The sequence below is a fragment of the Talpa occidentalis genome, unplaced genomic scaffold (genome assembly GCF_014898055.3).
Source record: "Talpa occidentalis isolate TD23 unplaced genomic scaffold, MPIMG_talOcc4v2.1 talOcc4.4, whole genome shotgun sequence".
Lineage (NCBI taxonomy): Eukaryota > Metazoa > Chordata > Mammalia > Eulipotyphla > Talpidae > Talpa > Talpa occidentalis.
The window spans coordinates 32160318-32181546 of NW_023604295.1; the positions used below are offsets into that span (position 1 = coordinate 32160318).

At 49.0% G+C, this 21229-nt stretch overlaps 1 protein-coding gene across 3 annotated transcripts in view; it reads right to left on the reverse strand.

Moving 5' to 3' along the window:
* Nucleotides 1-7910: 7910 nt before the first annotated feature.
* IGF2BP2 (insulin like growth factor 2 mRNA binding protein 2) overlaps nucleotides 7911-21229 on the reverse strand; it is a 153463-nt gene continuing 140144 nt past the window's right edge. For all 3 annotated transcript variants that reach the window (XM_054700421.1, XM_054700419.1, XM_054700420.1), the window contains 6 exons: nucleotides 19701-19769; nucleotides 18868-18984; nucleotides 14198-14272; nucleotides 12688-12819; nucleotides 10969-11082; nucleotides 7911-9730 (listed from right to left, as the gene is read on the reverse strand). In XM_054700421.1, the coding sequence (XP_054556396.1) occupies nucleotides 9638-9730; nucleotides 10969-11082; nucleotides 12688-12819; nucleotides 14198-14272; nucleotides 18868-18984; nucleotides 19701-19769 (600 nt within the window). In that variant the 3' untranslated portion in view covers nucleotides 7911-9637. The remainder of the gene's footprint in view (nucleotides 9731-10968; nucleotides 11083-12687; nucleotides 12820-14197; nucleotides 14273-18867; nucleotides 18985-19700; nucleotides 19770-21229) is intronic.

Here is a 21229-nt window from a genome sequence, read left to right on the forward strand (position 1 = left end):
TTTACAGTTTCATAATAATCCAATGTGTCAGGGTGCTGTGGCTCATTACCCCTCGTGGTGATGGCTGTTTAGCTTGCCAATCATTTTTTTGTTGCAAATAGTACTGCAATGCATGTACCTTGTGCAGGTCACTTCCTACATCTTCTAGAGTCTTAGAAGTGGAACTGCTGATTGCTGTGTCAAATATATAGTATATGTGATTTGCCAAATATCCCCCAAAAGGAAGTCATTTTGCATGACCTCATAGTCTTATCTGCAAAGTCTAAAATATTTACTCTGTTTTCAGAAAGTTGTTGTCAACGCTGCCCTATAGCATTGCAGTCCTCAGCACCCAGCCAGGAGCGAGGTGGTGTAGGCAGTTTTTTTCTTTTTCTTTTTTTTTTAATATTTATTTATGCATACAAGATCTGGAGTGTAGGTCAGAGGTGCAGGGGGTGAGAGGATTCACCAGAGACAGAGTGGGGACAAGAACAGGCAGACTGACTGAAATACACTGCTGAGGGGGGCAGCAGGCAAGACAGGAGAGGTCGGCTATGCCGTGTGGGTAGCTCCCAGGCCAGGGATCGAACTCGTGCTGCAGAAACTGTGTATAGCTTCATAGTGCTGTGCTTAACCCCTTGCACCACCAGGGAGGCCTGGTGTAGGTAGTTTTTAATTAACCCATGGAAGAGATGGTGTTGGCAGTTGTTAACAAGTCAGGCATAGGAATGGCACAGATCACTTCTGCTCCCATTTCTTTGGTCAGAACTAAGCCACCTGGGCCCACGGTGGCACAAAGTGGACTAGGAGACAGTCTGGTTGGCGCCTGGAAAGAAGAAACTATGGACTTTTGTTTTGCAGCATGTAACACGCTGCCAAAATGATCAATTTTTGTGCTCCCTATTCATGAAACTTGGGTTTTCCCCCCACTGCCTCCCAATCTCGCATATTAAAAAAAAAATCTTAGCATGTATTTTGGAATTTTATTGTTTTCATTACTATATATTTTGCTGCTGCTTCCTATCCAAGGTAATTTAGTTTTTGTACTCAGTTTCAAACTTAGTTATAATTCAGCTCTAAATTTAGATCCACAACAATTTAACAGTTCCAGTTTAACTGGTTTCCGTACTTAATTTTAGTATTTTTTTTAACATGAGTTTTATTTGGCTTTATTTTTTCAGTTAGTTGAAAGTATTTTCACATATTTTTAAGAACATAGGATAGTCTTACCTGAATCCTGAAGAGAATTTTTTCTGAAAATTTCACACGTTTATGAAAGATGTTATAAAACATTTTGAATTACAATCCTTTTTTTCTCCTCAAAACTTACTTTCTGGCATACAGTAATGGAGCACAGGTGTCTGAAAATAGCTTGATTTTTTTTTTTTTTTGCTTTCTTTTTGTTTTGAGGTAAATTTGATTCTTGGCCGCATCCTATTAGAATACTTTATTCAAAAAAATATGCCAAAATATGTGTAGATCTGAATCCCTATTTTTAAAAAAGATTTGTTTAGCATAAAAGAACTAGGGTACAGGCCAGAGGTGTGGGGGGTGAGAGGATTCACCAGAGACAGAGTGGGGAGCAGAAACAGGCAGATTGACTGAAATACACTGCTGAGGGGAGCAGCAGTTGAATCAGGAGAGGTCTGCTGCGCCATGTGGGTTAGCTCCCTGGGCGGGGATTGATCTCGTGCTGTAGTGGCTATGGATAGCTTCATAGTGCTGTGTCAGAGAGGCCCCTGAATCCCTATTTTTGTCTGGTGGCATCAACACACTGATTTGTTGTTATAATAAAGGTCATAAAAGCAGTAGCTTAAGCAAGTAGAATTTTCTCAGGGTTACTACCCTAAGCCCAAGCCATGGTGAGCAGTGACTAGGCTTCAGTTCTCCTTAACAGTTGACTTTGTGCCTTTAAGATAGCTGTCCCAGGGCCTCCCTGGTGGGGCAAGGGGTTAAGATGCAGCCTATGAAGCTATCCGCAGCCACGTTTGATCCCCAGCCCCCCCAGGGAAACTACTCACATGGCGCAGCAGACCTCTCCTGATTCACCTGCTGCTCTCCTCAGCAGTGTATTTCAATCAGTCTGCCTGTTCTGCTCCCCACTCTGTCTCCAGTGAATCCTTTCACCCCCCACATCTCTGGCCTGTACCCCAGGTCTCGTATGCATAAATAAATAAATCTTGAAAAAAAAAAAAGATAGCCGTCCCAGCCCTGCCACAGCTCTCACCTGCACTCTGCATTCCCTCCGGTGGGGAGGGGGGAAGTGGTGGCGCCATCTGTTCCTGCCAGGGCACATTCAGGTGATGGGAAGTACGCATCTTCCTATCTTTTCAGGAGTTTCCATGAAATTAGAACATGCCATTCACCTGGGTTCCCATTCCATTCTGTACAGCTGATGATTACTGTCAATTTCCCTTGTTTTATGGTGTTTAACTCTGCTTTTGGTGCTTTTAATTTTCCATCTATTTTAACCTTCACTGAAAATTTCAGTAAGAAGGAACATTCAGAAGTTGCTAACCAAGAGCCATTTTTGACTTGGAGATCTCTTATCCTTCAGTCAGAGACTTTGGCTGTTCAAACTTCTATTTGACAGATAAGGAGACAGGCCTCTGAAAGGCTGTGATGTGCGAGGTGAGAGGGCCAGGGACAGACAAGCAAGGAGAAGATGTTCTGATGAGAAGGGAGACATGGTAGAGGAAAGGGACATCTGGCTCTGGCCACTGCTATGCCTCTTGCTTTTCTCCAGCAAGGCTCCCCATGCCCGCCACCGGGTACAGGACATTTGAAGGTGTTTGGTGCAGGTGCTCTAGGGGCTGTGTTCGTTCGTTCACAACATGATTTTGAAGAGCTGAGATCAAGCAAGTACCAGAGAGGAGGGATGATTGGAGGATAAGACAGCGCTCTTCAAACACGTCCTACTTTAAGGCCTCCCCGGTGGCGCAGCGGTTGAGCGCTGGGTTGCGAAGCTGCCCACAGCCTCTGCAGTGCCAGTTCTATCCCCAGCTGCTCCCCGGCCACCGGAGGAGGGTCCCGCATGGCGCACAGACCTCTCTTGCGGCCCGCTGCTCCCCTCAGCAGTGTACTTCGTCACTCTGCCTGTTCTGCTCCCCGCTCTGGCCCTGGTGAATTCTCTCACCCTCCCGTGCTTCTGACTGTACCCAGTGCTTGTATAAACAAAACAAACAAATAAATGAATAAAACATGCCTCTATTTAAAAAAAAATCAAACAACGTCCTACTTTAGCAGACCTGTGGATGGCTGTAGGGAGAGCTTTCTTGTCAGTGGGAGGAGGAACGAGGAGTCTGGGCCAGTGAAGACACTTCTGCCTTAGAGCCACATTTCCACTTGCTGGATGGCGTGGAGTTGGAGATTTCAGAGGGCATTAAGTGGACTGATGACCTTGAAGGTCCTGTCCCAAGACTGCTGTTCTGTGAATCCCGAGTGGAGGGCAGGCTTTACTGACTTCAGGGAAGGTGACTGGAAGGTCCATTACAGGAATCGCTAAAGGTGTCTGGTAGATTAGTATCTATGGGAGAATCTGGACATTAGAAGTGAATCATATTGGAAGTTAAAATTACAGATAAACTGAGATAAGCATCAGAATAGGTTTAGTTTTTCATTCAGTTTGCCTTAATCACGAGAAATTATTAGAGACAAATGATAGATTCTTCAGTCTGTTAGTCAAGTCTAGAAGACTGGAAGCAGTGTCCTAAAAATCATGTGTGGGAACAAACCAAATGCCTTTGATACGTGATCATTGCTTTTACAGGGAGTATTGAGGTCAAGTTAGACTATAGTTTGGGGGCCTCCCTGGTGGTGCAAGGGGTTAAGATGCAACCTATGAAGCTGCCCGCAGTCATTGCAGCACGAGTTCGATCCTCGGCCAGGGAGCTACCCACATGGTGCAACAGATCTCTCCTGACTCGCCTATTGCTCCCCTCAGCAGTGTATTTCAGTAGATCTGCCTGTTATAGTTTTGTTCTATAAGATTTTCTCATGCTAGCTGTTTTTACACGAGCAAGAACTATTAAGAACACTCATTACTGTTTCTAGAAAGATAGTAACTATGTAGCAGATGTGAGCTAAAATAGAAAATTAACCTGTATATGGGTTAAGTCTTAATTTCAATTCATCAGCATCTTAACAGAAAGGAAGGAAAAAAATAAAAGCAGCAGCAATTGACAGCAAATGTGAGGAATTTGTGAACAGGGGTATTAGTGGTAGTAGGACAGACATCTCCATTTGGCTTTAAGACAATGAGAGATTTGGATGCTTGTCTAAATCGATATAGTTGTGGGTTCCTGTCATAGTTGTTAACACAGGGTTGCCTCATTTACCCAGTCCTCCAGGGGGTTAGGAATAAGACTGGATCAAATGTTTTGAGACTCCTCACGTCCTCAGCCCATTTCTGTCTACTCAGTCACTGAGTCATTCAGATCCTAAGTGATGCGGATTCTCAGCTACAAACAAGTCCAGTATTTCTCCCTCCTTACCTACCGTCCCTGTCAAGACATCTTCTTCTCTGGGGCTCATCTTTGCTGGAATCCACTTCTAGTCTGGAACAACCCACAGGATCTTTCCAGAGCTCCATGTTGAGGAAACAAAAATGTGTTGAGGCTGAACTGGGGACCAGGACAGAAGGGATGTTCAAGCCTCATCCCCAGTCCAGGGAGACGTCAGCTCATTGAAGACCCCCATGGGTGATGGATTTTCAAGGGATTCAGTTGAAGGGAACAATGAGGAGCTGACTATAAGCTAATGAATAAGCTTATAAGTATCAATAGTATAAGCTAACAAATAAAACCTTTCCTGTGCTAAGTTATTTTGCTTGAAATCCTGTGCAATCTGGACTTTCTGGGGTGTGCAGATATTCTTGTCAAGACAGGAAAAGTCTGGGATTTATAGCAGAAGATTAATACAAAGCTTGCAGTAGTCTGAGCCCTCACGTGATAACAATTCAGCAGAGCCCAGGGCACAGATCTACAGCTGTTCTTATTTACAGTAAGATGGGCTAGGGTTCCATCCTGTAAAGGGATGGCCTCATGCTCAGGCTGCCCTTGGGAAGCTCAGAAGAGCCTGGCCCGAGTGCTAATGGACTATCCTCTCTGTGAGGAGCACATCTTTGCTGAGGCCAGGCCAGTGGGTCTTGCTCCTGTCTTCTGCCTCTCCATGCTGCCTCCCCTTCATTTATGTGATGTAAACACAGCCTCTGGGTGCTCTGCTGGCTGAGCCAGGCATCATCTTAGCACGTCTTCCCCTCTTTTTCCTTTCATCTGTCCAGAGGCAAGTATTTAGAAATGGACAGGAGTGAAAGGTAAACATGATATTCTGCCACCTGGAATAAAGGTCAAGGAAGGAGAAGCCCAGAGAGTGAGTTTTGAAGGGTCCTGTGACTCTTATCTCCAACCCTGACTCTTTTTTTCCTGACAGTCATGGCAAAGCCCCTGGATCTGTATTGAAAGCCCCCCCTTTTTTTAAAGGTTTATTTATTTATGCATACAAGAGTTGAGGTGTAGGCCAGAGGTGTGGGGAGGGGGGTGAGAGGATTCCCCAGAGACAGAGTGGGGAACAGAACATGCAGACTGACTGAAATACACTGCTGAGGGGAGCAGCAGGTGAGACAGGAGAGGTCTGCCACTCCATGTGGGTAGCTCCTTGGCAGGGGATCGAACTTGTGCTGCAGCGGTTGTGGACAGCTTCACAGAGCTGCATCTTAATCCCATGAGCCACTAGGGAGGCCCTGAAAGCCCTTTCTTGAAAGATGAGCTGCCTTTCTGTTCACCTGACACGGAACCCTCAATCCTGAACAGCTTTCAATAGTAACCCTGGTGCTCAGGCACCCTGTAACTTCTCTGGCATTGTCAACCAATGCTTGCTCTCCCTGTGAGCTGGCAGTGGGCTGGAGTCCTAAAAGGGGGAGGAGGGAAAGCTGTGGCCATCGGTGTCAGGATTTCTAATGACCACATGAAGGGCTCATCTCTTCCTGCCCATATTCGTGCTGGCCATAGCAGTGAGAGGAGCAGCTGCTATCTGCACACCACAAAACTTCAAAAGTAAACCAGTGTGACAGAAAAGGGAAAATCGGGTGTGGGCTAGGACATCACTGAAGAGCCCTCAGAGTTTGTTAGAAGGGAAATGTGGCTACTTTATTTTTTTTTAAGATTTATTTTTTTTTTAGATTGCATACAATATTTATGCATACAATAACTGGGGTGTAGGCCAGAGGTGTGGGTGGGATAAGAGGATTCACCAGAGACAGTGGGGAACGTTTAGAACAGGCAGATCTACTGAAATACACTGCTAAGAGGAGCAGCGGACGAGTCAGGAGAGGTCTGCTGTGCCATGTGGTTCGCTGCCTGGCCAGCTGGGGATCAAAGTTGTGCTGCAGAGGCTGCGGATAACTTCATAGTGCTGTGCTTAACCCCTTGGCCACTAGGAAGGCCCCGGATGTGACTACTTTAGAATCCCATCAGTTTCTACCATCTGCTCCTGCTGTGCTATGAACAGTCACCCCAAAAAGCCTACCTGACTACCTCTGGCAGTCAAGTATCAGCTCATCATTTCTAAAACTACTTGGACTTCAGTGGCTGTTTCTGGCAGACCCCTGGGTCTAAGGTCATGCTTACAAATGAAGCATGACCATTTTCATCCAACTTTTCACAGCACATTGGCAGGACAGCCCAGTACAGGTTCCCCACCCCCCAGCCCACCCCAGTACAAGGTTAGCCCCACCCTCCTCTGAGCTCCTGAAATACTTGCAACTGAACTTCTGGGGAGGTAAGGGTGAGATACTTCTCTTAAACAGTCATAGTATCTTCCTTTTCCCCTCAAAAAAAAAAAAAAAATCAACTCCCTCAAAGCAATTCCTTAATGATAGGGGGCTGGCCTGACCTAGTTTGACAGGCATCAGTCCATCCCTCTAGTTCTGTGATTCTCAAGCTTTAGCATAGGAACCACGTGGAGGACTTGCTGAAACACTCTAGGCCCACAGCTCACACGCAGCAGCCTTGAAGTGTCAGCCCCAGTGTGCCATGAACTGGTTTTCTTGGGCGGGTGGGCAGTGGTGGGGGCTTGCTGGGTGCCAGGGGCAAAACTGAGCAGCCAGGTGAACCTGTATAACGCGGGAGGCAGGAGGGAACACCATGCACCCTGCTACTACTAGGAGAGACACTTGGAGGAGACATGTTTTGTACAGACACTTGCAAGAGAACTGTGGGTGAGAGACATGCCAGGAGGTTGCTCCTAGTCCTTGGCAGAGACAATGGCAGTCATTACCTTGTTGCGTTTCCTGTCTGTCCTTCTGTCCCAGCTCTGAGACCAGTGTAACCCCTTTATTACAGCCCCCCCTAGAAGGCACCTTAGACTTGTAACAAGCTGTTGGGCCTCAGCGCCCCTGCTTTGGGCCAACCCTGCTTGGCTGGACACTTGCCCACAAGGGAATGGGTTATTTTGGAGGTTTTATTGGCCAACTCTGACGGGAATAGCCTTTCTTCTCTTGTCTCTCTGTGCACACTAATTTTATTAAAGATCTTCCATACTTAGAATCTGTTTCTCTGCCTTTGTGCACTCCTTTTCAGAGCGTGCACCTTTTAACATGGGGCGGGGGTGTCTCTGGCTACTCCTTGCTTGCACACTGAACAGAAGGTCCCGGACCCTGCATTTCTAACAAGCTCCCTAGCATGCTGCTATTGTGGAGACCACACTTTGAGAACCACTGACCCTTTTCACTTGTCCCCAATACCTTCCTGGGGAAGCTGGTCTCAGGGTAGCTGCTCAGCCCCGACTGTGTTGTCAGTTTCCTAAAGTCCCCTCAGAGCTGGAACTCAGTTGACACCTGGGGATGGGCAATGTTTAGTAAAATAAGAGACTAAGACACCAGGATCTTGTTAGCTGGATATATTTCTTTTTTTTGTTTGTTTTGTTTTGTTTTGTTTTTGTCACAGAACACTGTTTGCAGTAGAGGAAACTGGCATTGCAGTCTGGTGGTAAAATGGCTTCTTCACATAAACCAGTACATGTTCATCCTTTAGCGCAAAAAGTCCTAATGGCGCGTACCCTATCGAAATTCAGGACATCTCCAATATTTTCTCTCTCTCTGTTTTTCTTTCTCATCTTTTATTTTTAGTAAACATTTTCAAGGTCTGTCCAAAAGAAGGCCATACAGGTTCTTGGCTAGCGGAAGACGACTCAGAACAGCTGGTGCAACCTTGGACTGTCTACCTTCTCCAGGCTGGCAGTGGATGTCTTGTTTTTTTCCAACTCATTTTTATTAAAAAAATAAAAAAATGCTCCAACTATCAGTTTTACAAAATCTCTAAGGGAAACACAAGAGCAAGGTGCTGAGGTAAAAAACACCTGAGGTAGCTTTTTTTTTTGTGTGTTTTTCTCGTTAAAAAAATCTGTAAATTTAACGCCCTGGGCCAACAACCTCCTGTAAATTGCTATCTTCCTCCACATTTTTTTTTTTTTTAAAGAAAGAAATCATTCCGCTGTATAGTGATGGCTTAGACATCAAAATATAAAAAAGATAAAATACATTCTTTTTTTGTGGAATTTCTCTTTGTTTGGTTGGTTGGTCTGATGGGTTCCTGTTTTCCTCTTCCAAAATGCTAGGACAAGTACCATTGACTCTTGTTCTTTTGAGTAACCAAGTGTAAGTTGAGGCTGGTTTGTGTGTTTCAGCTTTTGTTCCTTTTGTGTGATGTGATACTCAGAGCACTGCTTTGCCTGGGGGGAATGTGTAGAGATGGAGAATAGAGACAAGGATGAGGGAATCAAAAGAATGGGGATGGAGGAGAAAAGGGGGTGGGGAGGAAAAATAGGGGACAGATAAACAGAGAGAGACAGAGAATTACATAGTAGTATGCAAAAACCAGTTTAAAACCTGTGAAGCAAAGAGAAATGGGTATGTGAGCTAGAGAGGGCTGAAGAGAGAACTTCCTCTTCAGAAAGACGGTATCCCTTCTGTTGACATACACAGGTGATCCAGAACTGCTGTGAGTGTCCTTTTGACAAGATTTCCTGTCGGGTGAATTTTGTGGGGGTGGCTTTGAAGTTCCTTATTAAATCATTAGACCTCCCAAAGAGTGACTTTATGCTTTAAAGTCTAGAAAAGCCTGCTTTCTCTTTTAAAAAGAAAAATGAACAATTGATTAAAAATTGGAGTTAGTTGAGTTATTTGATATATTATTTCTAAAATATATTAACGCTGCAGGCACCCTGTGTCACCCACAGGCCACATATCTTAACATCTTTCCCCTTCTAATATGTACACACATGTACAGAGACAATCTTCCCCAAAAAGAAAAGGGCGTGAATTTTGCTTTGTTTTGAACATGTTCACCTATGTTAGTTCAACTAAAAGGGATAGCGTGCTGGGAGTTAGGAGAGATCCGAGTGGATGGTGAAGTGGATGGCTGGGAAGCCTGCAGAGGCCTGGGGGGAGGCGGGAGGCTGGCGTTGGAGCCTCGGGCCTCCTGCCTCCCTCCTGGCCCCTAGGATCCTCAGGGCCTCTGCGGAGTCCCTGGCGCCTCAGCAGACTTCTCATTCCTCAGGATGGTCTTTGGTTTGCTCCCGATCTGGCTGGCTGTGTTTGGTCTCATTCTGTCAGGTGTTGGAGGGCTACATTCATCCGTTGTTTGCTGTGCCTGTGGGAGCCTCACTTGCTGCGCTGTGAGGCAACTCCCTGAGGGTATTTCTGCTCCTGCTGCTTCACGAGTTGTACAATTTCCCTGATCTTGCGCTGTGCAGTCTGCAGCAAGGGAAAGGAGGGGTGGGGGAGAGAAAGGAATCCAGCCTGAGGACATGCAGTGGGGGTGGGGTTTGGTGGTGGTAAGCCCAGGAAAACATCATCTGAGGTGGTGGGGGCCATTTCTACTGGGAGGCAGAGTTAGCCTGCACCCCCACCCTCAGAACCTTCCAGTTAAGCTGGACACATAGGACAGGAAGCAGAACCAGGAATCGGTGGTCACAGGGGACTAGGCGAGATCAGTGTGCTCCTTCCAACTACTCACACTTCAGCTTCCTGTTGGCCCCACCCACCTTTCCAGGGTCTAGGAAGAACATTAGTGTGATCACTGGGAAAGACAGACAGTAAATGGGATGAAAGGAAGTGAAAAAATGTCCAGACACTGGAGAAAACACATGGACCCAAGCCTGACCCCTTACCACCTGGTGCCCACTGCAGGGAGAGCGCTGCAGTCTGAACTGCAGGACCCTGGGGGCTCGGACCCATTCCCAGGGCGCTGGAGGAGCTGCGGTGTGAGGGCAGCAGAGGTGGGTTGGCCAGGTTCTGATGGTCATTGTCAAAGGGCATGGCCCCTTCCCCAAGGTCAGGTCTCCGGGCATGGGTCTGGCATGGGAGAGCAAGTTGGCAGCTGAGGCAAACCTTGAATGTGAGTTCAGGCCGCCGCCACTGGACAAGAACCAGCATTGCTCTTTTTCTATCCCCAGCCCAGCTAACAAAAGCATCTAAAATAACTGGCCATCATATGCCAAGTTGCTGACCCTTGAGAAGGAAAGAGCCACCCTGTGCAGGCCTGTGTCCTGCCGGAGCTGTCCTGTGAGATGGAGAGCAAGTGCTCCTGTGATGGGCACTCAGCCCGCACAGCGCAACGTGACACCAATATGGCTCTCAGGGCCTGGCTGGGGAGCCCCAGGTGCCCTCACCTGGTAGGTAGATCCCAGCATAGAAGGTCTTGCCTGAGACCTGAGTCAGAGGGGAAGGGAGCAGAGACCTCGCACTTGAGCACTTCAGGAGCTGGAAATGTGCTCGGCCTGACCCCCAAGTTCTATACTGTCCCCAGCCTCCTCTAGTGCACCTGGGGGAGGGCAGAGGTAAGAAGGCATGTAACAGCTCCCCAAGTCCATCTGGGTTGGGGTGTCAGGATGGTGGGGCATGTGACAGGTCCTGAGGCCACTGGGTAGGACATCTAGAGCTCAGAGAGCTGAGGAGAAACTGGCAGGAGGGACTGGGACCAGCATAGGTACCTGGCTAGCAAAGAAATGCCCGATAATTCTGACAATCACTTCCTCATTTTCATCTGGTGTTTGGTCACGAGGCACGATGACTTCTGCGCTGGTTAAGTTCTGCAGTTCATTCACCTGCACAGGGAGGAAATCGAGGGCTCAGGAGGCGCAGTGAGGGGTTGGTAAAAGTCAAGGAGGACGCCTTGGGCTGCCCTATCTCTGGTCACGTGGTGCCGTGTTGGTCCAAATGGACCTCGGAGGCTCGCTGATGGCTGAGTTTTCTTATTCCAGAGTTCCCGCATGCTCGCAGTGGCCCCGGGCTTTCCAACAGTCCAGGCACTACCTAATGTGCTTTTGCAGGTGCCCACCATGAGCTGACACCCCTCTCGTCTGAATCACCAAATAGACTTTTTCACTGGATCCTGCTGTGTTTGCTGCTTGTCAATTTCAGCCCGCCTTCCATATTCCGCTTATGCTGTTCCTACCCTTGGATCATGGTTCTCACTGCCCCTTCGGTGCTGCCCAAGGCCCACCTCCTCCGTGAAGCTTAGCCCCTGCTGAGCCACCTTGTCTAATATTGTTTCTCGTACTCCACGGTCCTTCTCATCCGCCCCAATGAGACCACACTTCTTGAGGGTTTGCTCCCCAGCCTCTGGCCCCTGGCATAGTGCTGGGCACAGGTGGGGTCAGTAAGTGCCGAGTGGACAGTTGACAGTCCTGGGGAGGGGGCACCTAATTCAGTGTCTGGATCTAATAACCACACAGGACACTGACAAGCTCTGAGTCTCCTCCTGTGGGCTGTTTGCTCTCCGTGGCCTACTACATTCTAACTTGCCTAGAACTCTGTGTGCGCCCATGGGTGTCAGTCACATTCCTTGACACAGGGACCACCCTGCAAGTCCTGGAACTTCATCCTTTTATATAAAGTGACCCATTATATCCAGGACTTGGCTTTGATTCCTCTGAAGAGTTTCTGTGTACACACACACACACTCAGGACCCCAAGTACCCCCCACATTCCTGCCATATAACACTGCCGCTTTACCAGCAGGGAACTTCTCAGGGCTCATCACCCCATGAGGGGATAAGTCATTTCTGGGACATACTTATGTCCCAGATGATCTACTCATTCCTATAGACTTCAGAGTTAATTCTTTGGCACTTTTCAAAATATGCCATTACTGCCACTTTCAGATTAAAACTGATTATTTTCCTGAAAACTATTTCCCTCTCACCCACTACCCTATTGCTAACCAGCTCCCTGGGAGCAGATGGCCAGGTCTGGGCACTAGCCAAAAGAGACTCTGTAGGAGGAGGGGGAGTTAGTGCCCCCAAGGCATATGTTAGGAGCTTTTCAAAGTCAGAAGAGAGTGTAGGACACTGGACGCCAAAGGTCTCTGAGTGTGAAATTCAGAGGTGACAACACTGTACCAGGTGGGTGCATTCTGGGTGGGATTCTGCTTCCTTAAATGCATTCTTGCTGCTGTATGTGGTGGGTATAGAGGGGGCAGGGGCAGCTGCCCTGTCTTCAGGAAGTGGAGACTTTTGTCCCCAGCATGTGGCAGAGATGTGTTTGGGGGTGCAAGACCCTGGCAGTTTTTGTGCCTGGCTCATGGATTTGGGGCCCTCAGCTCTGGAGTGGTGATGTTAATTACATTTCTGTCTTTGAAGAGTCATTGGTGGGGGTATGTGGGGGTGAGCAAATGTAGTCCAGAAGAAGCCAGCTTGGAGCACACTTACGGTTTTGCCACCCTTGCCAATCACCCGGCCAGCTGTAGAAGAAGGCACCCGGATGTGGGCTTCCAGCTTCACCTCTTCTTTGGGGTTAAAAAAATTTTCTTCTTTCAGTTTCCCAAAGATCCGCCCCTGGGCCTGAGAAAGCAAGACAAGACTGGCAACTCTCAGCTGCCAGTCACTCACCTACATTGGCAGTGCTGCTAATGGAACTGGGGAGCCCAGGGAATGGCACTCCCACACCCCCAAACCCACAGGGGTCAGACGCAGGAAAGTTGTGTGCCTGCTTCAGGTCCCTCATAGACCTGCCACATCCAAGGAAAATGCACACTTCGGAAAATGCGCAGGGCACTCCCTGTGGCTTGCCCAGGATTACTGCCTCCTCTGGGAAGTTTGCTTAGTTTGGGGGGGAGGGAGGGTGTGCAGGGAAGAGTGGAGGGGAAGGCGAGAGGGCAGAACTCTGATCTCTGGCACCTGCACATGTCCGGTTGAATGAATTTGTTCAGAGAATTCTTAACTTCCACCAGGATATGTTTGGGCCTCTGGTTATTACAGGATGGAGGGAGTGTGGTGGTGACAGGATACTATCAGCTTGATCTTGCTTTCTGGCGTGGCGTGTGACTCCAAAGCCCAGAGGATTTTTTTTTAATTAAAACAAGATATTTTACAGAACCTAAAATTCATCATTCTTCAGTGACCTTTAGCATATTCGCTGCATCATGCACCCAGCGCCACTACACAGACGTCTCCGCCCCAGATCCTCCTACTTCCAGCCCCTGCCAACTAGTCCATCGCCTGTGTCAGTGGATTTGTCTTTTCTGGACATTTCCTGTAAATGGAATCATAAGATGTGGTCCTCTGCGTCTGCCTTCCTTCACTCAGCATGTTTTCTAGGCTCATCCATTTCCAGGTTTCATTCCTTTTTACGGCTCAGTAGTTGACCATGGATGTGCCCCATTTTGTTCATCCATTCACGAGTTGAAAGTGATTGTTCTCAAGTGGTTCACATGTGTTAATTTTAAGACCAATTGTAAATATCTTTCATGGTAAGGATTATACTTTAATAAATGTTTCTGACTTTTAGAAAGCCCAGCTTATAATTTTCCTAGGGGAGAAAAAAAAGGCAAAGAAAACAAAACTCGGCAGCCATCAGACCAGGCTGTTTCCCTATATTCATTCCCCCAAAGCTGGGAGGACACAAATGACTCTATGAGTTTGAAACATCCATCCTCAAAACCGTGGCTGAGGGGTCCGAGATCCCAGAGGACCATGAGCAGGACGTGACAGAGATCTTTCCACTGGGGAGAAGAGGAGACGTGCTCTGGGCAGAGGGAGCAGCCGGGAGGTGGGGAGACAGACAAGCAGGGTAGCAGCAAGGGCGATGGAGGCTGGGCATCCAAAAAGGCTCTTGAATGTGTCTCTGAGGTGGTTGCATCTGCTAAAAGTCCTCAGCTACCCCTACAGAGGCTGCCCTGTGTCCAGGGCCTGCAGGGCTGAGGTGGCCCTTGGCACTAACCTTGAACTGAGCTTCAGGTGGTCCGGTGATGATGACCATCCTTTCGCTGACATCTGGGCTTTCCGCGGGGGCAATCTACAGTTCACAAGGACAGAGGAAACACTACTGCCGAGCTGTACCCCCGGCCCCTTCTTTCACGTCTAAGCGGATGGCACACAACACAAGGAAGATTTTATCAGGATTCTGCCTCTGCACCTGTTTCTTTGTCTGACCCCTGTGGCCTCCACTCTGCTCCTAGGAAGTGACAACCATAGTGCTGCCTATCAAATTTGGGCCTTTGGTCACCCAGGCAGGGTTGGAAGCAGGTTAGAGTGGCTGCCCATCCCTAAGGGGCACCAGCAAATAGGTGTCCCTTCACGGAGCCAAGGGGGGCCAGAGCTCCAGGAAGAGGAAGGTACAGGCTCTGCCAACCCAGCGGGGGCTCTTGGGGGAAGGGTTAGTCCACAGAGGCATTACCTTGGAGCCAGCTTGTGAGCAAGCTGAGCCTGGCTCCACCTGCCAGGTCACAGGCTGCAACCTGAGCTAGAACGGGGTGGCAGGCGATCCAAGTATGCCAGCACCAGAGCAGGAGAGGAAGACCGGGCACCAGCAACGGCTCTGCGGGCCCTATCCGCCCTGGCTGCTCAGTTCCCTCATCTGTGAAATGGGGAGACTGAACCTGGAAGCTCAAAACCTTTTAGATCTCACTCTGTGATACCCAGTTCTTCTATAATATACTTTAAATGGTGGATCAAGCGAATTTTTATTTTTTTTTTAAAGATTTATTTATTTATACATGCACTGGGCACAGTCAGAAGCGTGGGAGGGTGAGAGAATTCACCAGAGCCAGAGCAGGGAGCAGAGCAGGCAGAAGGACCGAAGTACACTGCTGAGGGGAGCAGCGGGCGGCAGGAGAGGTCTGCGCGCCATGTGGGACCCTCCTCTGGTGGCCGGGGAGCAGCCGGGGATCGAACCGGCGCTGCAGAGGCCGCGGGCAGCTTCGCAACCCAGCGCTCAACCGCTGCGCCACCGGGGAGGCCCACAAGCGAATTTTTTTTAAAAGAGAAATTCTTATCTATATTTTTCCCTGCATGCCTTGCCTTATTCCAAAAAACCCTTAGGTGGCTTTAACAACGAAATGCAATGTAGCAAAACTTCAGGCAAAATGAATTAAAAGCGCAATAGGCATTTAAGAACCTGAGGCTGAGCAGCAGTGAGGTTAGTGGACAAACGCACCTGCCAGGCTTAAGTCTAAGCTTCTGAAGAGCTAAGACACAGGACAAGTTCCAGGCTCAGTGTGTCCTGAAGCAAAACAAGACCAGTGACTCGAGGGGGCACCGTCCTGGGACTGAGAAGCCATCTGGGCACAGTGAGTGTGCCTCACGCTGACGCACAACTATGCATTCCTTGTCTCCCAACCTCTGCTTCTCAGGCTGGGCTTGCAGTAACACCCCAATCCCCAGAGTCCAATTACAATTTTGTGGATCATTCCCCAAGTCAGGTTCCATCCAGGGCCCCAGGCCACTGTCCCAGCTTTACTGTGAAGACATAGCAGGCATAGGCTGACTTGCGCCACGCTCTGGAGGGAGCCTGGGTGACATCTTCCAAGAGGTTGCAGGCCCTGCCCACTCTGTGGCATGAGGAATGTGAGACACAGGCCATCAGTGAGTGAACTTTTGGGGGGACTTCTTTTGCTGCAGGCAGAATACCTGACAGCCTTCAACTGCAGGGCAGCAGCCTCAGTTGAAAAAAGCAAGTAGCAGTGTGTCTGGGGACCCAGGCCATCCAGCACTCCTCACACCGCCCTGCCCAGGAGACTGCCCTATGTCAGGAACCCCACTTCTACTTCCAGAACCATAGTCAGCATTAACCTGGGTGGTCCTTATCTCAGGGAGTAAATCAGAGAAACCAGCTGATGGACTTCGGGGTTCTCAGCTCTTACCCAACCAAACCAAGAAGGGCTGAAAGGCTAACACATGTAGCCTGCTCACCAAGTCAGTCCTGGCGCCAGTCACCACCCAGTGACCTCAGGGCCACTTGCTAAGATTCTGAAAGAAGCTCCACCCACCCTGTCTACTCTCCCGCCAGACCAGGGGTCTGAGAGCCACATGCGAGCACCTGCAGTTTCAGAACAACATTCTATAAGCAAACTCCCTCAGGCGGACCAGGAATGAAAATCCCACTTTATGAATGAAGCAAATGGGACCCTAAGAGGTACATTGTCTGCCAAGATCACAAGGGAGCAGGGCTGGGAGCAAGGACCAGGAACTGGGGTCTCTGTCTGGCACTGCTGACTGGATTTTGTGCGGGATTCTGAAGCATGCTGACCAGTGCTCCGCAGGGAAGGCGTGTGGTGAGGCTCAGTTATTGCCTGCAACCAAAGTGGCCATCTCTTGGGGTACACCTCTGAGTCCTCGCTCCAACTAGCCCCTTCTAGCACCCTGCAACCACCTGTTAGTGTGACATTCTTTCCCTGCCCCTCCATGTGGCCCTGGTAACTAGCAATGCAGGACAGAGGTTTCTGTGGAGTTAGTGCGATCATCCTTCTTGCGTGAAGGACAGATGCTTTCAGACATCCACTGAGATCAAGGGAGTCTGGCAAAGACCAGACTGATGTTTAAAAGTAGGAGATTTTGCTGTTTCCATTTTGAAATACTTCTCTTGAATGTCTAAGATAGCAGTTTTCTTTCTCCCTCTTTAAATATCTGAAGGAACAATTTTATGGCTATTCATCAATATCATATATTAATACATCAAGATGTCTGAGGTGTCGATTGCATCTGCATATCTATGCGTATGTCATTATTGAGATTCAAAAAACAATAAATAAATAAAATAAAAGTTGAAGATTTTGATTGCAAATGCTTGGCCTTGCTGGTGTCTCTCCTCTTCTTTACTGTTCTCCTGGGGAAGGAGAAGCTAACAAGTGGTTGTTAATCAGACATCTCTGGCGGAAGAGCCCACTCTGTGCCCCTGGTCAGGCCTGGCCTCTTTTCCCATCTCAGAGGACACGAACAAAGTGACATGGGACCACACAACCTAGGCCGGATCCTGGAGAGGCCATGTGGTGAAGCCCTAGTGATGATCTCTCTCTACCTATCTTCCCAAGCAGGAAATGCTGGAGTGATTCTGATTCAGTATCAGGTTGGTGCAATCAACACTGGCCCAGAAACTGGATAACCTGGTCCAATCTCGGCACTCATGCTCCATAGCTTTGTGGCCTTCCACAGGTCAATGACTCTCTGGGGCCCTCTTCCTTATGGGCAACAGTAAACAGGGGGTTACTGCTGTAGTTGGCCCCAGGAGGTGCTCAACACCCTTCAGGCAGCAGATCTGAGATGGGCCAGTTTTGCCACGCATGTGCTGGCTCTATTCCTACACCCCTCTGAGCCTCACTCCCTCCAGGGATAAAGAGGAGGGTCAGTGAGAATCCCTCAAGTGTCTTTTAGTAGAAGCCATCACATCCTGTCCCCTGCATGGGATCTCAAGCCCCAGGGCTGCAGACTGGGAAAGACCCAGGTGTAGGCAGCTCGGGGGACTTCACACCTCACCTCCCACCATAGGACCAGGGCCTCACCAGCAGCCAGCCCACTGGGTGCAAAGGCCCCAGATGCTCTATCAGTGTCCCGCAGCATCAATCCCCTCCCCCACAACCCCTTTCTTGCCCCCACGCCCTCACCCAGATGGTCCACTTTGCAGGTGAGATAAGTGAGGCCCAAGAGGGGAAGTGATTTACCTAAATAATATTCTTTTATAGTCTCACTGCCACCTCTGTTCTGCACCACTTAGAGAGACAGACAGAGAGAGAGAGAGAGAGAGAGAGAGAGAGAGAGAGAGTTTCTCTAGCATACTTGGTGTGGGAGAAATTCAGCAATTCTTGGGAAGAAAGTGTGAGTATTCTTTCTCTCCAAGTCATGAGACTGCTTGTTGGGAATTCTGGGTTGTCCCATGGTAGCAAAATACTTTACATAACAACGGAAACTCTGTTTCCGACAGTGTTTCATGAGGCTTGGACGCGCTCAGCATGCTGCCCGTGAGTCAGAGCCGAGCCGGGCTTGGAGCAGGACCAGGGCAGAATAATCCTTCCCTTTCAGCCTCTGGTGACTCTTCCCACTGTGCTGGAGCAGGCAGGCTGCGGGCATGTGTCTCGCTCCGTCTGTACCCACGGCCCCCCCATAAACCTGGGGCCTCCACCCTGCTCAGCCCAGGGTGCCCTCAGGAGATGCCACACCTTTTATCTCTCTGTGGTTTTATCATCACTTCTCAAAGAATTTGTCACTTGAATTATTTTTTTCCAAAGGTAAAGGGTTTTTGCAGGAGAGGCTAATTAAAGCAAAGAAGCATTGATAACTGATAAGCATATAAATCACTGGCTCAACTGAAGTCCACTCCTTTAGCGAGGGAAGAAATCCCCAGCCTTTCTTTGCTTTTCACCTTCTTGAGAAGAGGACAGTGGTAATGTCAGAGGACTTGGCTTATCTGTTACTAATATTTTTCCTCATTCATTTATTAATTGAAGAAAAAGAAATGAGAAGTAGAGGTGAGAGCAGAGGGGACTATCCTGGAGGTAAGTTTTCCGGGTCCCGTTGGCTCCTGCCCCTGGTGGTGTAGAGTGGCCTAGGACTGGCAGGTGGAAGGAGGCCATGGGTGGAGGAGGGTGGGATGCAGGTGGCTGCTGAGAGCAACTTTACCTTGATGGAGGCCCCCGCGAATCTAGCCAGCTGTTTGATGTGCGCCCCCTTCTTCCCGATGATGGCGCCCACAGCCTGGGTTGGGATGAAGAGATTCACAATCTCCTGCTCTGGGTACTGCAAGAGCAAGACAAGACGCAGGCATCATCCCCACTGGGCTGCTCCTGCCGGCAAATGCCAGCACGCAGCAATTACCGAGCATCTCCCCAAGGAAGTGGGCATGTTGGTGAATGGACACTTGTCTGCAGGCGTGAAGTGTGAGCAATTACCTGAGCACACTTGAAAACCGAAATGCACCACCTGCCATTCTCTGAACTTGCCAGATAGAGAGCTTTCTTGTCATATACAAATGTGATCTGCAATTCTCCTGTGTCTTCATCCAAGATATCAAGTTATAAAACACCTAACTAAGGGTGGGGAGCACTGTGTTAGCAGGAATGAAAAGCCCAGCCCGTCTGTGGCTGGGAATGGCATGTTCAGACTCCCTGACCAAGTGTCATAGTGCCGGCCAGGCCACCAGCATCCATGCTGTGGACTCTGGCGGGATGGGAGACCACTGCCTGGAAGTTGTTCCAAGGTCTTTGGAACTCCGCTAGCTCAGCCACACCTAATTTGAGCCCCTGGTTACCTATTGGCACCAGCCTCTTGACACCTATAGATCTACATGCACCAGTGGGACTGCTGAAAGGGACAGTGCTGTCCTCTGAATAACGTGGTGGCTTATATTCCTCTGGGATGACCTGGAGCGAGGTCCAGCACTTGCACAGTGTATATCCGCTGTCTGTCCAGGACTGCTAGGGCCAGCCACAGTTCAGGGAGAAGAGGCCACTTACGGAGTGATGATGCGGGAATGGGCCGAACTGGTGAGGAGGGTACAAGCTGGAGAAGTATCCGGAGTGGGTCTGCAGTGGGAGAGACACAGTCAGTGAGCCGGTGCCCTCAGGGACACTCACCCTCCTCAGGGAGCTGCACTGCCACACGCAACACAGGCTCTCTAAGCAGCACCCCACCAGCCTGCACACCGGGCCCCTCGAAGCTCAGATCTGGCTCCTCCCTCCCTGGAGCACTGGACTCCTCTCTCCCTGGAGCACCACGCTGCACTGAGTGCTCATCATTTCTAAGCCGAGCCAGGCCTTAGGCTTCCTAGAGACCTACCATCTTTAACCTGCTCTCAGCTAGAGAGCCAGGGGTGGTGGCTTCTATTTTCTGGGGGATTGTGAATGGTGGATTAAAAGGAACAGGCAGTGTTAGGACACTATGAGATACTCATAAGACACAAATGGGAAGCTCCTGGGAAGTCAGATCAGTGAGTTCCATCGGAGAATTTCAGCAGAAACGGAGAGATGGAGATGGAGAAATTGAAAAAGAAGTTGAGAGAGAAGAAAAAGAAAAGGAATGATTAAATAAACTGGGGAGGGAGAGGGAGGCAGAAGATAGGAGGGCAGATGTGCATAAAAGAAAACAACGGTATTGACAAGAACATTTAAAAAAAATAGTAGCTTTCTACTGAAGACCTACTGTGTACTAGGCACTAGCTACTTTCTATCTATTCATAAACTCTCTTAATCCACACAGTAGTCCTGCAAGACAAGGATATGTCTGATTTTAAAATTCTTCTGGGCAGGTCACTGATCAGTCAGCAAAATCCAGGTAACTTCACTTTAATGACCAAGTAAATGCTGACACTCCCTTTAGAGGAGAGGCAGTCAATGACTCTGAGCTCCAATCCCTGCTCTGCCCCCCCAGAACCCTTCTCCCAAAATAACCTTCCATGAAGACAGTTCCAACAGTGGTCATTCAAGAGACTTGCAGTCGGGGGACATAACCTTCCTTTGAGGGCCCTTAAGCAAATCTCATGGTATCCTCCATCTTCTGCCTCTCCAGGGGGACTGAGTTCCCAAGCACAACCTCACCTGATGACTCACTAGGGACAAAATGAAACTTTTACCCCTTTTTGAGCTTGGAGGACAGAATGCTGGGTTTGTGGAAGGAGAGATGTGAACACAGGGGGCGGTTCCCCAGGGATGCTCCAGCCCAGGCCTGCAGGAGCGCCGCCTATGGGAAGGCGCCGTAATCATAGAGCCTTTGCTTTCACTTGGAAAGAGGCTGCAGTGAAGCCTGGTGCCCACAAGAGGGTGCTATGAGACCAGTGTTCTCTTGGCAACACCGAGGGAGGCTAAGAAGTCTGGCTCACTTGGTCCTGAGTTTATTGAAGCATCAGTTGTATGTAGACCCTGTCCTTGACCTGGGGCTTGTTCTGCCATGGCGATGGGAGAGAATTCCTGCAGCTTTTCTGCTCAAACGTCTATCCTGGAGAAAGCAAGTTTCTGTCTCTTCTCACCTAGAAAAACTTTCCTTCGGC